Source organism: Rattus norvegicus, chromosome X, assembly GCF_021556685.1.
Source record: "Rattus norvegicus strain SHRSP/BbbUtx chromosome X, alternate assembly SHRSP_T2T, whole genome shotgun sequence".
Classification (NCBI taxonomy): domain Eukaryota; kingdom Metazoa; phylum Chordata; class Mammalia; order Rodentia; family Muridae; genus Rattus; species Rattus norvegicus.
Genome location: NC_141554.1, coordinates 159,707,194 through 159,718,580, shown reverse-complemented (window position 1 = coordinate 159,718,580; position 11,387 = coordinate 159,707,194). Strand labels below are relative to the sequence as shown.

General features: G+C 47.1%; 1 protein-coding gene across 1 annotated transcript; it reads right to left on the bottom strand.

The window, feature by feature from the left end:
- Positions 1-5,109: 5,109 nt before the first annotated feature.
- Positions 5,110-9,173, bottom strand: Pnma3 (PNMA family member 3). The gene is given in 2 exon segments (NM_001106342.3): positions 5,110-8,712; positions 8,986-9,173. A coding segment is annotated over 1 exon segment (1,398 nt). The 5' UTR covers positions 8,613-8,712; positions 8,986-9,173; the 3' UTR covers positions 5,110-7,214.
- Between the last annotated feature and the right edge of the window lie 2,214 nt (positions 9,174-11,387).

Genomic DNA, 11,387 nt, shown 5'->3' with positions numbered 1-11,387 from the left:
CCACCTGATGGGTTCAGGAATTTGAACTCAGGTCTTCTGCAAGAGCAGCAAGTGCTCTTAACCTCTGACCCAGGTCTAAAGCCCCTGTTCTGAGGTCTGAAAAGGCTTTCTGGGGATGTGAACTCATGCTTGTTCAGCAAGCATTTTACCAGCTGACCCATGTCTCCCTAGCTACATGTTCCTTTCTTAGACGTTTGAGCTCAGATATATTTGCTGCTGCTGCTGCTGCTGCTGCTGCTGCTGCTGCTGCTGTTGTTGTTGTCGTTCCCCCCCCTTTCATCCCCGTGCTCCTCCTCCTCCTTCCTTCTCCTTTTTCTCCTTCCTTCTTCTTCCGTGTCCACACTGATGATGTATACCGAACACATTCTGTGACCCTTACTATTCCACTGTACAGCATCTAAATGTATAGATGTGTGTCTGTCTCCCCGGGTACACCGCAATTCCTGTAACAATGTCACAACTCCTATGACAGTGTCCCACTCTGCTGGCAGCACCAAGGTAGTTCACCCACAGATCTCCAGGGAAATTGGGGATATTAAGCAAGCGGGGATGTCTTTTCAATGGAAAAGATGTAAAAACCTGTCCTTGTTTCATGTAAGCTAGAGAGTGGAGGTCCTAAAAGAGCCTGGTGCTCTGAGTTATCTGTTGGGCCTCCACATCTCCCACAGCCAGGACCGGACATACCTGATTGTCTAAATGACCCTTACACTACCTGCAGAGGCACAGGCTCCCCCAAGCTGCCAGAACCCGGACAGGAGATACATAATAGCACAAATGGCCTCTAAGCTATCTGTATGGCTCAGAGCAGGCCAGATCCTTCCTGAGGCCCTTAAGCTAGGACAGGCAGCCTCTCCCTAGAACCCCTGTTCTTAGAAGAAGTGGCATGACCCCTGGGTTGCTTTCTGGTGGAATTATGCTTCCCTGTGCACTGGGGATTGTGGTACACCTGGAAACTCTTTTCCTGCTCATAGCGACTCTAAATATACTGGAAAATAATGCCCCTGTCATCAGAGCCCCCCGAAGTTTGATCCCAGCTGACAACGTTGACCTTGACCATGTTTTTCTTCTCACCTCTTTGCTGAGCATTTCGTCGTCCAGGGGCTGGGCAGGGAGGGGGACACGTCTGTGTGCTGTACAAAGCAGTCACATTCATATCCACAGGTGACGTCACAGGCAGTAGGTGACGGGCATGTGAGTTGGTGAGTTCCGCAGCTCACAAACGGCAGAAACATATTTACTCAGTCTTGAGGGTGAGTTGCCAGGGTGCTGGTCTGGTTGGGACACAGCTGAAAGTCATCCCCATGTAGTGACAGCACATCTGTCCTGCCGCACAGCGTGGACCATAAGAAGAAGGGCTACAGCACTTGGCCTTGGGGAGGATGCAGACCAGGGATGTCCTCTTTTACTCCTCCACAGAAGTAGGTTTTCAGGGAAATGATGCAGGAGTGGAGGTGCTTGCACAAAGGCAGAGTATCTGTGTTAGAGGGGAACTATCACTTCTCACTGAGCTCTCTCCTGTGCCTGTTGGACGTGCCCAGCAACACTGGCATGGAGCTTCTCGGGCAGAACCCTAAGTGAAGCTTCCCGGGAAACATGAAATCACTGGAGTCGGCAGTGAGGAAGTGTCAACTCTGGTGTTTGTGCTGATTATGCTTTTTGCTTTACTCACTCTTCATATGACCTGAGATGGGAAATCTTACCAGGGTTTCAATGTGCTTTTAGGGTAGGTTTTTAGAAGCCTTTGCCTAGTCCCACTTGTTTATTTTTTATTCCATGTTATTTTGTTAGTGTGGGTAGTTGTCTGCATGTATGCCTGTGTAGCGCCTGCATTGCTGTTGACTCTCCAGTCCACAAGAAGTTGCCAGATCCCCAAGCTAAGGGACTTATATCGTTGTAAACTGCAACCTGTGTACTAGGACTCTAATCTGCATGTTCTGCAATGGGACCCATTATTTTTGACCACTGGCAAGGCAAAGGAGTAGGAAGATTATAAGATCCAGCGATAGTGGATGACTGGAAGAAACTCTTTCTTAAACTTAAGAGGCAAGTTGCATCAGTCAACTCACAATTGTGACAGCATACACTCACTACTCCATTAAGTTCAAGCTAGGCAAAATCACAGCCTGTAGAGGCCTGGTGCGCATGAAGATCCGTGCCTAACTCAGGAGCTGACAGCTGTTGGGAGAAGGAGAGTTCGCTTTCTTCATGGGTTGGCCCATGATAGGCCTGATATGCTCTAGGGAGTGGCTGGCTACACACTGATTGTATATAGGCAGCACTAATATGTCCGAATGGGTTAAAAACATGACAGAAAGTCATTTAGTTTTGATAGTTCGGTTTAGATTTGAGAGGTGATGGGAGAAATACAAAATGTTCAAAATAAAATATATGAAATACTTGAATTAATAGTGTTTCTTGGAAAATAAGAGCATGTGCTGATCTTTCGGAGGAACCAGCTTCACTCCCCAGCACCCACAGCAGATGGGTCCTAATCACTTGCATTTCCAATTCCAGGGAATTGGTGCCCTCTTCTGACATTCAAGGGCACTGCATGCAAATGATATACATATTATTTTTTTTTTATTAACTTGAGTATTTCTTATATACATTTCGAGTGTTATTCCCTTTCCCGGTTATACATATTGATAAGCAGGTGCATGCACATACACATCAATAAAAAGAAATTTAGATAATAAAATTATCCTCGGAGTTTTCTTGGCAGTGTAATAAAGTAATTATTAAAATCATGTTTGTAAGATATTTAAAAGCTAATTTCGCAGATATATGTGATATCACAGTTACATCATCTCCCTGCTTAAGTCGTCATACTTCAGAGGTAACTATACATTCCTGTTTATTGTAATCTTATTCATAACAGACAAAATAGGGAATCAGCTTACATGATTATCAACAGATGAATGAGTAAATGAATGAAGAAAAGGTGGTATATTTACACAACTTATTTTTATTCAATGATAAAGAAGAGTGAAAGTAATAACAATTGAGTAATACTATAGGTCATCATATTAAGTAAAATAAGCCAACTAATAAATATCATATATTTGGATTCTACATTGTGTGTATGTCATTTATATAATGCACATGCACAAATGTGTGTGTGTGTGTGTGTGTGTGTGTGTGTGTGTGTGTGTGCGTGTGTGTGCATGGGTGTGTTTGTAAGTAAAAGTATGTCTATTTAGGATAGACAAGGGAAGCAGACAGGAGGGAGGTATGATAAGGAGGTATGATTAAGACCTGAATTTGGATCCCCAGCTCCCCTGGTAAAAGGCTGGTACTACTGCACAGGCCTAAAATCCCAGAACCAGAGAGATAAAGGCAAACATCCCTGGAACTCCCTGGCCATTGAGCCAAGTTAGTGAGCTCCAGGTCAGTGTGAAAAAAACTTTTGTTACAGAAATATGGTGATGGGCCTGGGTAGATGGCCAGTTGTTAAGAACACTTGCTGCTTTTCTACAAATCCTTGTTTAGTTTCCAGCACCCACATCGGGTGACTCACAAACATCTGTAACTCCAGTCCCAGGAGATGTGACACTTTTATCTGACTTCCACAAGCATGCATAATGGTACCCAATTATTTGTGCACTGAAAAGACTTGTACCTGTAAAATAAATTATTTAAATTTTAAAAATGGGTGGACAGAAAATGAGGAAGATAATTGATGTGGGTCCTCAGCTTCCACATGCATATATATCTGTATTCACAAACACCAGCACCCACACAAATACTACATTCTCAAAAATCTTAAAAGTCAAATACCACAATAAGATACTGTAATAAAGCATACAACAGATTGGCTAAAAGTGCAAAGCTGACATAGTAAACATCTTTGGAGGACCCAGGAAATGAGAACTTTTGGAATCAGGGTGTAATTGTCTCAATAACGTTGGAAATCTGTGTGGTGTTTCTTTACAGAGTCAACTATGTGCTTAACAATGTGCCCTAGACCCATTCTAGTCCTGGTAGTTTAACTAGAAGAAAGGAAAACAAATAACCACAAAGAGATCCTGGCAAAGATACTCACACTGAATTTAAGCAAAGAAATAATAATTGTAAACAGTGGTTGAAAATAGGAATATTGCAGGACTGTAACATAAGTGATGAAGCCCAGCTAATAGGCTTCCTAGTCTGGACGACTGTCATTAATTCACATGCTCTGTTGGGTTTTTGATCTCTTGGCTTCTTTTTTGTTCTTTGTTTTGAAAGTCAATTGCCTCTTGCTCTGCTTTCTTTCCAACACTGTTATTTAATTCCTTAAAGAAATAATAAATCTCAGCAATCATTATTCATTCACACAAATTTGCATGCATTTTCAGAATTCTTATACATGAATGCACAAATATGTTGTTATTCATTCTCACACATACAACAAACGTATATACTCACCCATTCACACCCATGCATTCACATTCATTCATGAATATACTCCAAAATACATAAATTCACTGATATACATTCACACACTGACACATATTTGACACAGTAATACACATTCATTAGCAAGCACACTAATATTCTCAAACATGCATTCACACAACAAAACACATTTTAACTAACACTAGAAAATGTGTACTGAAACTCAGATATACATATTCATTAATGTAGATCCATGCACACCCATCTCATTTGCTCTTGTGTGAAAAGATTGACTAATATGCACTGACACACAATACAAACTCAAACTCAATTCTTTCACACAGTAACATATACCCAATACCCAAAAACCTGATGAACTGGACCCTCAAATCACTAACTGACATATCCACACCTACATATTCATATATTCACACACACTGACACATTTGATATTCCATGTCAAATACACTATGCCCCCAGAGTATTTCCAGGCATTCTGGGGCCTCAGGTCCTGCCTGATGCCCAATGCCCTCCTTTCAAAGCCTAACCTACTTATTCCTGGAGCCTCTCTGCGTTCCCTGAGAAACAAGGCAAGCACTCTCCCTCCACCTGCTCACCTGACTCCTCCTCCCAGGGAACTGCATAGGCACTCATGGGCTCTGCCTGGCATATGTGCTAGTATTGATCCTTCTTCCCCACCACATCCAAGCATCAGACAAAGACAGAAACAGCTGGAACATTTATGAAGTTTATTGAACAGAAACTTTTGCTGAAACTATTGAAGAGAAAGGGGTGGCAACACAGAACTCTCCACAGCCACTAGAAGCAACAGGTTCTGGGCCACCCTCCTGGAGCTTCTCAGAAGGGCATTGTCTGCCCACCACACTGGGATCCCTCTGCTATTTCTCCCTTCCTAAGGGCCCAAGAGGCACCTCTGACAATTTCCTCACTCTTAGGGACTCTCACAAGGGATTACCACTGTAGGGTGGCCCTGCACTATTCTTACACAAGATAGTCACAAGACACTGCAAGGCACAGCAAGGGATACCCCACCAACCCAACAAATGATAGTCACAAGGAACAACAGGTGCAGAACAGCAGTACAGTCCCCAGGCCCCACCCATACCCAGTTCAGGACATCATAAGATCAGCCAGTCCCTTGGCAACATCCATGGTTCCTGCCGGCTGCCAGGACTGGGTGGGAGAACTCTGGGGAGCACCCAAGCAGGTTAGAACACACACACACACACACACACACACACACACACACACACACCCTCTACCAAGCAGGTTAGAACACACACACACACACACACACACACACACACACACACACCCTCTACCCAAGCAGGTTAGAACACACACACACACACACACACACACACACACACACACACACACACACACCCCTCTGCAGGAGAACAAGGCTGGCCTGGATGGATACCAGGAAAGTTGAGCAGGAATTCACAACACCGGGTGGGTAGGAAAGCAGCTAACATAGCCTAGGTTGGTGCAGAAGCTCACAAGAAGTGGCCAGGATGTAGAGGTGGCTGACCAGGTAGGTAGTAAGGGCCTCTACTTGCCCTCCTTAACACACACACCTCACTCACGGCTTTGTACAGGAGCAGCCAATGGTGGGTAAGCACACAGTGGGGGAAGGGACTCACTGGGCAACTGGGTCACTATGAGCTTAGCAGGTAAGAAGGCGGGGTTCCAGAGCAGGGGGTACAGCCTCTGGACAGTAATGGGAAGGGGAAGGGGCGTCCGTATTGGGAGAGCCAGGCAGTAGGCAGAACCCTCGAGATGGCCTCTTCTGGAACGTCCACGCGTTTGGTATGGATGGCAGATGGAGGATGGCGCTCTGGTAATGCCGCCAGACCACCCCTCAGCTCGGCAGGGTTTGGGGCCAGCCTTGGCAGAGTTGAATTCACTGGCTCTCCCTGCTTGCTCTCTGGAATTCTCCAGCAGCCCTGGACAAAAGGGAGAAGAACAAACTACGCCCCCCCCCCCAAGCCCAACCCCGACACACACAGAGTCCTCCTCCTGATGTTCTTCCATCTCCTGTTTGTTCGCACAAAATCTGCCCTGCACACTCCCAGGCTCTCAGGCCAGCTGAGGGCATTAACCCTATGGTGCCATGTGCCCCAGCCTGGGGCTCTTCTCAGGCACTGGTGTCCTGTCAGGTGCCAAGAGGGAAACTGCCCTGCGTTGGCACTGCCTAACCCCCATCCCCCCATCCTTTGGTGGGTCTGGAGATTGGGGGTTTCACGGGGGTGGGGGGAGTTCACTCACGGAAGGACTCAAGGGTGCTGCCCTCATGGGGCTCCCCTAGAGCAGTGTAGATGATCCTGAAGACAGGCTGGATCCTGCGGCCTTCTCTCCTGGGTACTCCCTCCCTCCCTAGCTGTACTTGCTCCCAGGCACTGGTGTCCTCTGCCCAAGACAACCCCGTGGCGGGCTCCTGTACGGCCCAAATGGACTTGAGGTTGCTAGATTTCTTTGATTCAAGGCCTTACTGTCTTCTGCCTTTGCTTTGCGGATGTTCCCATCTGAGTTCTTGTGGCCCCACACATCTGTATCAGTTCCTTGAGGTTTCCTTCTCTGGTTCATCTTAGAGGACTTGTGTCTGGTCATTATTGAGTTGAATGCAATGTACTTTTTCTTGTTAGGGTTTTCTCCAGCTGGTACTGGCTTAGGGGACTTGACTTCTGCTTGGTTACATTGCCCCTGTGTCTTTCTAAGGTCCCCTGTGATTTCTCTGACCTGTTCTTTTCCCTCCTTCAAATATCTCTTTTTTCTCCTTGGCTTATGGGAACAAAGGTTATCCTGTTCCCTGGAGCCTACTTGGTCTTGGGCTTGGGATGGCTCTTCTCCCAAGCCCAGCTCCTGTTTCCCTTCTCCATTGCAGCCTGTCTCTTCTGCTTTACCAAGGTCCGATTGGAAGGGTTAAAACAGTTTACTCTGATATGGCCATCTTCCCCACAACTATAGCAGAATGTGTCATAATTCTGCTTTCTTGTGCCTTGAGAACCATCCCTGGGCACACCTCCTCTTCGGTGCTGGCCTCTCCTCCTCCGGCGGCGGCGGGAACCCTGGTAAGGCCTTGCCTCAAGAACACTGCCAAAGTCTGGAACAAACAGTGCCCTCTCCCTGCCGCCTATGTTAGCAGAACTTGGGCCTAACTCGAACCCCTCAGAGCAACTCCTCTCTGGACCCCTAGTGGCCTCCCACTCTTCCTCTTCCTCACGGAAAAGCTTCACTAGGGCCAGGAAACCAGGTGGCCTTCTACGCTGCTTCAGCATCTTAAGTTTTTCTCGAAGTTTTGCAGAAAGGATGGCCCCACCTAAGATTCGTTTCAGTCGGGTCTGATTCACATTCTTTCGAGATATTGCATTTTTCTCGAGGGCTTTTTGGAGCAGGGTCTCCAAACGCACCACAAAGCTAGAAACTTTCTCTCCTGGTTCCTGATAAGCCTTGCAAAATTTCAGCTGGGCAATTTTTCGGTTTTCCACAGACCCAAATACCTGCCTCAGGGCCTCCAGACACTCCTTCACTGTAATGGCAGCATTATTGGCACGGAGCACATTGACTACTTGTAGAGCAGGGCCTCTCAAGCATTCCATCAGCCTCCGCCTCTTTTCCACCTCAGGTACCTGCCACATCTGTAACATCTCAGTGGTGTGCTCAAGCCAGGAATCAAAGGCCAATAACCCTGGGATTGATATGGTGTTGCCAGAAAAGACCCTTAGTTCTCGGTACAACATTTGTTCTAACAGAGGCTGCATCACTGCACCTAGAGTCTGAGCCCAGGCCCAGAAATCTGCTGATATAGCCGTTTTGGTAGGTGAATAATTAGAGTGTGTCCCAAGGACCCTGTTCATGTCTGACACTGTGCGCCTCTCCTCTTCTAAGAAGTGATTCAGTCTATTAAGAAATTCATCATCTGAATTAGGGGGTTTCACAACCACTTCCCAGGGCCCACCCTTTCCTTCTATTTCCCTGGGCACTAAAGCATAGTCAAAATCACGTGCGAGTTCCACCAGAAAAGCCTGGGCATTTTCCTCCCTCCTAAACATCCTGCCGATGATCCTGTATCTTCCCAGATGCTTGAGAGCTTCGTGCAGAGTCTCCTCGAACTCATCCTCAGTACAGTCTTCCGGAATCCCCAGGATCAGCATAGACCTCTGGATGTTCAGATGCTCCCCCCTACACCAGTCCTGCAACAGGTTCAACGGCATGGCCCCAACTTCAAGAGATTCTAATGTGGGGGGTAAGCAGGATGCATATAAATCTGGGGCAAATTCCAGGAGACCTGTAGCCCCTCCGGGTCTCTAGAGTCTGTAAATAGAATGAAAGGAGATTAATGCACCCCCCGCCCCACCCCCACCCCGCGGCTCTTACCCCACCCACCTTCCACCTGCTTCTAGCAAAGACAGTTCTATAGCTCCCCAATCCTGCATACTGCAGCCTCTTGCTCACCCTAAAGGCTGCAGCAGGCTCACCGGATTGGGCCCGCTGCAGCCCCCTCCCCATCCCAAAGGCTGCAGCAATCCCACCCGATTGAGCAGAGGGGGCTGCCTGGGCCAGCCGCTTCCTCCTGGGATCTGGTACCTCTTCCTAAGGCAAGCTGCTTCTTCATTCAGTCCCGCAGCGAGGTTCCCAGACTGCTCAGAGAGGAGGCGGGGTCGAACATCATTCTTTTCCAGGGTCTCTCGCCAGCTCCTTTGCTCTTTCTGGCCCTCTGGTCCCAGCACGTCGTCCAATGCGCCGGCGCCGCTCGCCACAGCTCTCTGCAGTGCGGACTTGGGGCGGGGGTGCTGTGGCGCTGGAGCACAGACCCTTCGCGTCGCCTGGGAGACAGCTGGTCCATTGGCGCATGAGGATCACACGACAAGTCTGTTGCCTAGGCCTTGGGCAACCTGGGGCCTTGGGTGACGTCACCTGCTGCTGCACATCCCCAACACACACCCCGCTCTCCGCTCTCCCAGCGCAGGGGACCCCTTCCCAGTGCTCTGAGTCTGAGGTTTATGAGTCAGTGTCCAGTTTCCCCCTGCCTTTGGCTGTCCCCAGGTGACATTATCCTGAATGCAGGCCAATCCCTCTCTCTCCGGAGAATAGACTTCAGTACTGCAGAGCGCTCAGGGGTCTCCCAAGAAGGGCATCAGAAAGCTGTGGTGCCCCCTGCAGCTCTATCTCCTGATCAAGGCCAGGAAGCAAGGGCTCTGAGGCTTTTTCCCTCTGGTGAGCCCCCTTATAGATTTAGTCCAGTAACAGAGCTAGCTGGGCAGCCAAAACCTGAACTAGGTAGATAGATTCCACATGAGCTCATATGAGCTCACACAGCCCATCCCACCAATCCCCACAGAGTATGCACCAACTGGGTAATGCCAGTCTCAATGGGAAGGGGATGCGGGTATATTTCCCACCATGGAATATATGTGCTTTGCTACCCTGGTGCCACTGGCTAGCTCATAGAAGTGTGGTCCAGCATCCAGGCAGGCCTTTCCTACTCTGCCTGCTGTATATCTGGGGTCTTGAAAAGCTGTTTTTGAAATATGAAATCCAAACCCTTGGGTCTGTTTTATCCTCTGGCCTCTGATACCCTTACCCTTACATTTTGTATTTGGCAGAGGTGGGGTTGGGGGGTGTTCTAGAAAGGCAGTTGAATGAGGGGTGTTCACGTAGAATATTGTCTGTGTGTTCTGTCAGTTCTATCCTAACCTTGTGCTTCTTTCCAGCCACACAAAAATGGGTCTGTGGGGGTTGGGGATTTAGTTCAGTGGTAGAGCGCTTGCCTAGCAAGCACAAGGCCCTGGGTTCGGTCCCCAGCTCTGGAAAAAAGAAAAAAGAAAAAAAATGGGTCTGTGATGTTTAATTGGAGTTTAGTTGCTCTCTCATCCAGCCTGGTCTTAGTATGTATGGGGGTGTGGCACAGAATGCATTGGCAATCTTCTGCTTGTTAATCTACCTGTTGTCAGGAACTGAACAGCAAAGATCCCTATGGATTTTTCTTTGTTCTGAGTAGATTCTTACTATTTTGTTGTAAACTTCTTTTCAATTTGTGATTTGACTTTATGTATAAACGTGTGATGAACTTTTCACCATGCGATCATGTATTCTGAAAGATGTATAACTGCTGAGAACAGAGAGAAAACCCCTTTTCTTAGAGAACTTTCATAGGAAACTTTTTAGAGAGAAATTGAAATAAAAGCTAAATCATCTTTTAAAGTGTCTCTCTTTTTTCCTGTGACTTCAACTGGCAGGCTGGGAGTTAAAGCCAGGTAGTTCCTGCAGAGACAGAACAAAGGCTATTTTACTTAACTCCTGCTGTTTTACTATGAGGTGCTAAACACCAGAGACTGCAGTTTCTGGCCTCAGAGGATCTCAGACAAGCAAGTCAGCTACCACTACAAAGTGACTTAGACAGGTAAATGTTTTATTACTAACCCTATATATCTCACCCCAGATGATGCATCCTCCTATCCCACCCCTGACTACCTTCAAGAGAGAACCAGAAAGAACAGTCAAAGCATGGCTCCTGGCACTATTTCTTATCTTTAGAAACATGCAAGGACTTGACAAACTTGTCGTCCTTCAGAGCAGTGAAAGGCTCAATACTTACATGCACAGTCACAACTTTTATTTCCAAGGTGACTCAGATGTGCTAGCACTTCAGCCACAGAATTTCCCCAAGAATCTCTCAGTACTTCGAGTTTCTGAAGTAAAAAGACATACAGAAGTCAGCCCTAGTCATCTTGCCTTAACAATGTGAACATCACCAAAGTGACACAGACATTTTGCTACTGTTATGAATTGTAATATAAATATCTGATATGTGGCCCCTGTGAAAGGGTCTTTCAATATTCCTTCAAGGAGGTCGAGACACACAGGTTGAGAACTGCTGCTCTAAAAATAGTGACGAACTGAACATTTTACCATGACTTATGAAATGAATCCTTGTCATGCATGCTTTGGAAGTCAAGCATGTATGTATTATTCCTTAAATAACATGG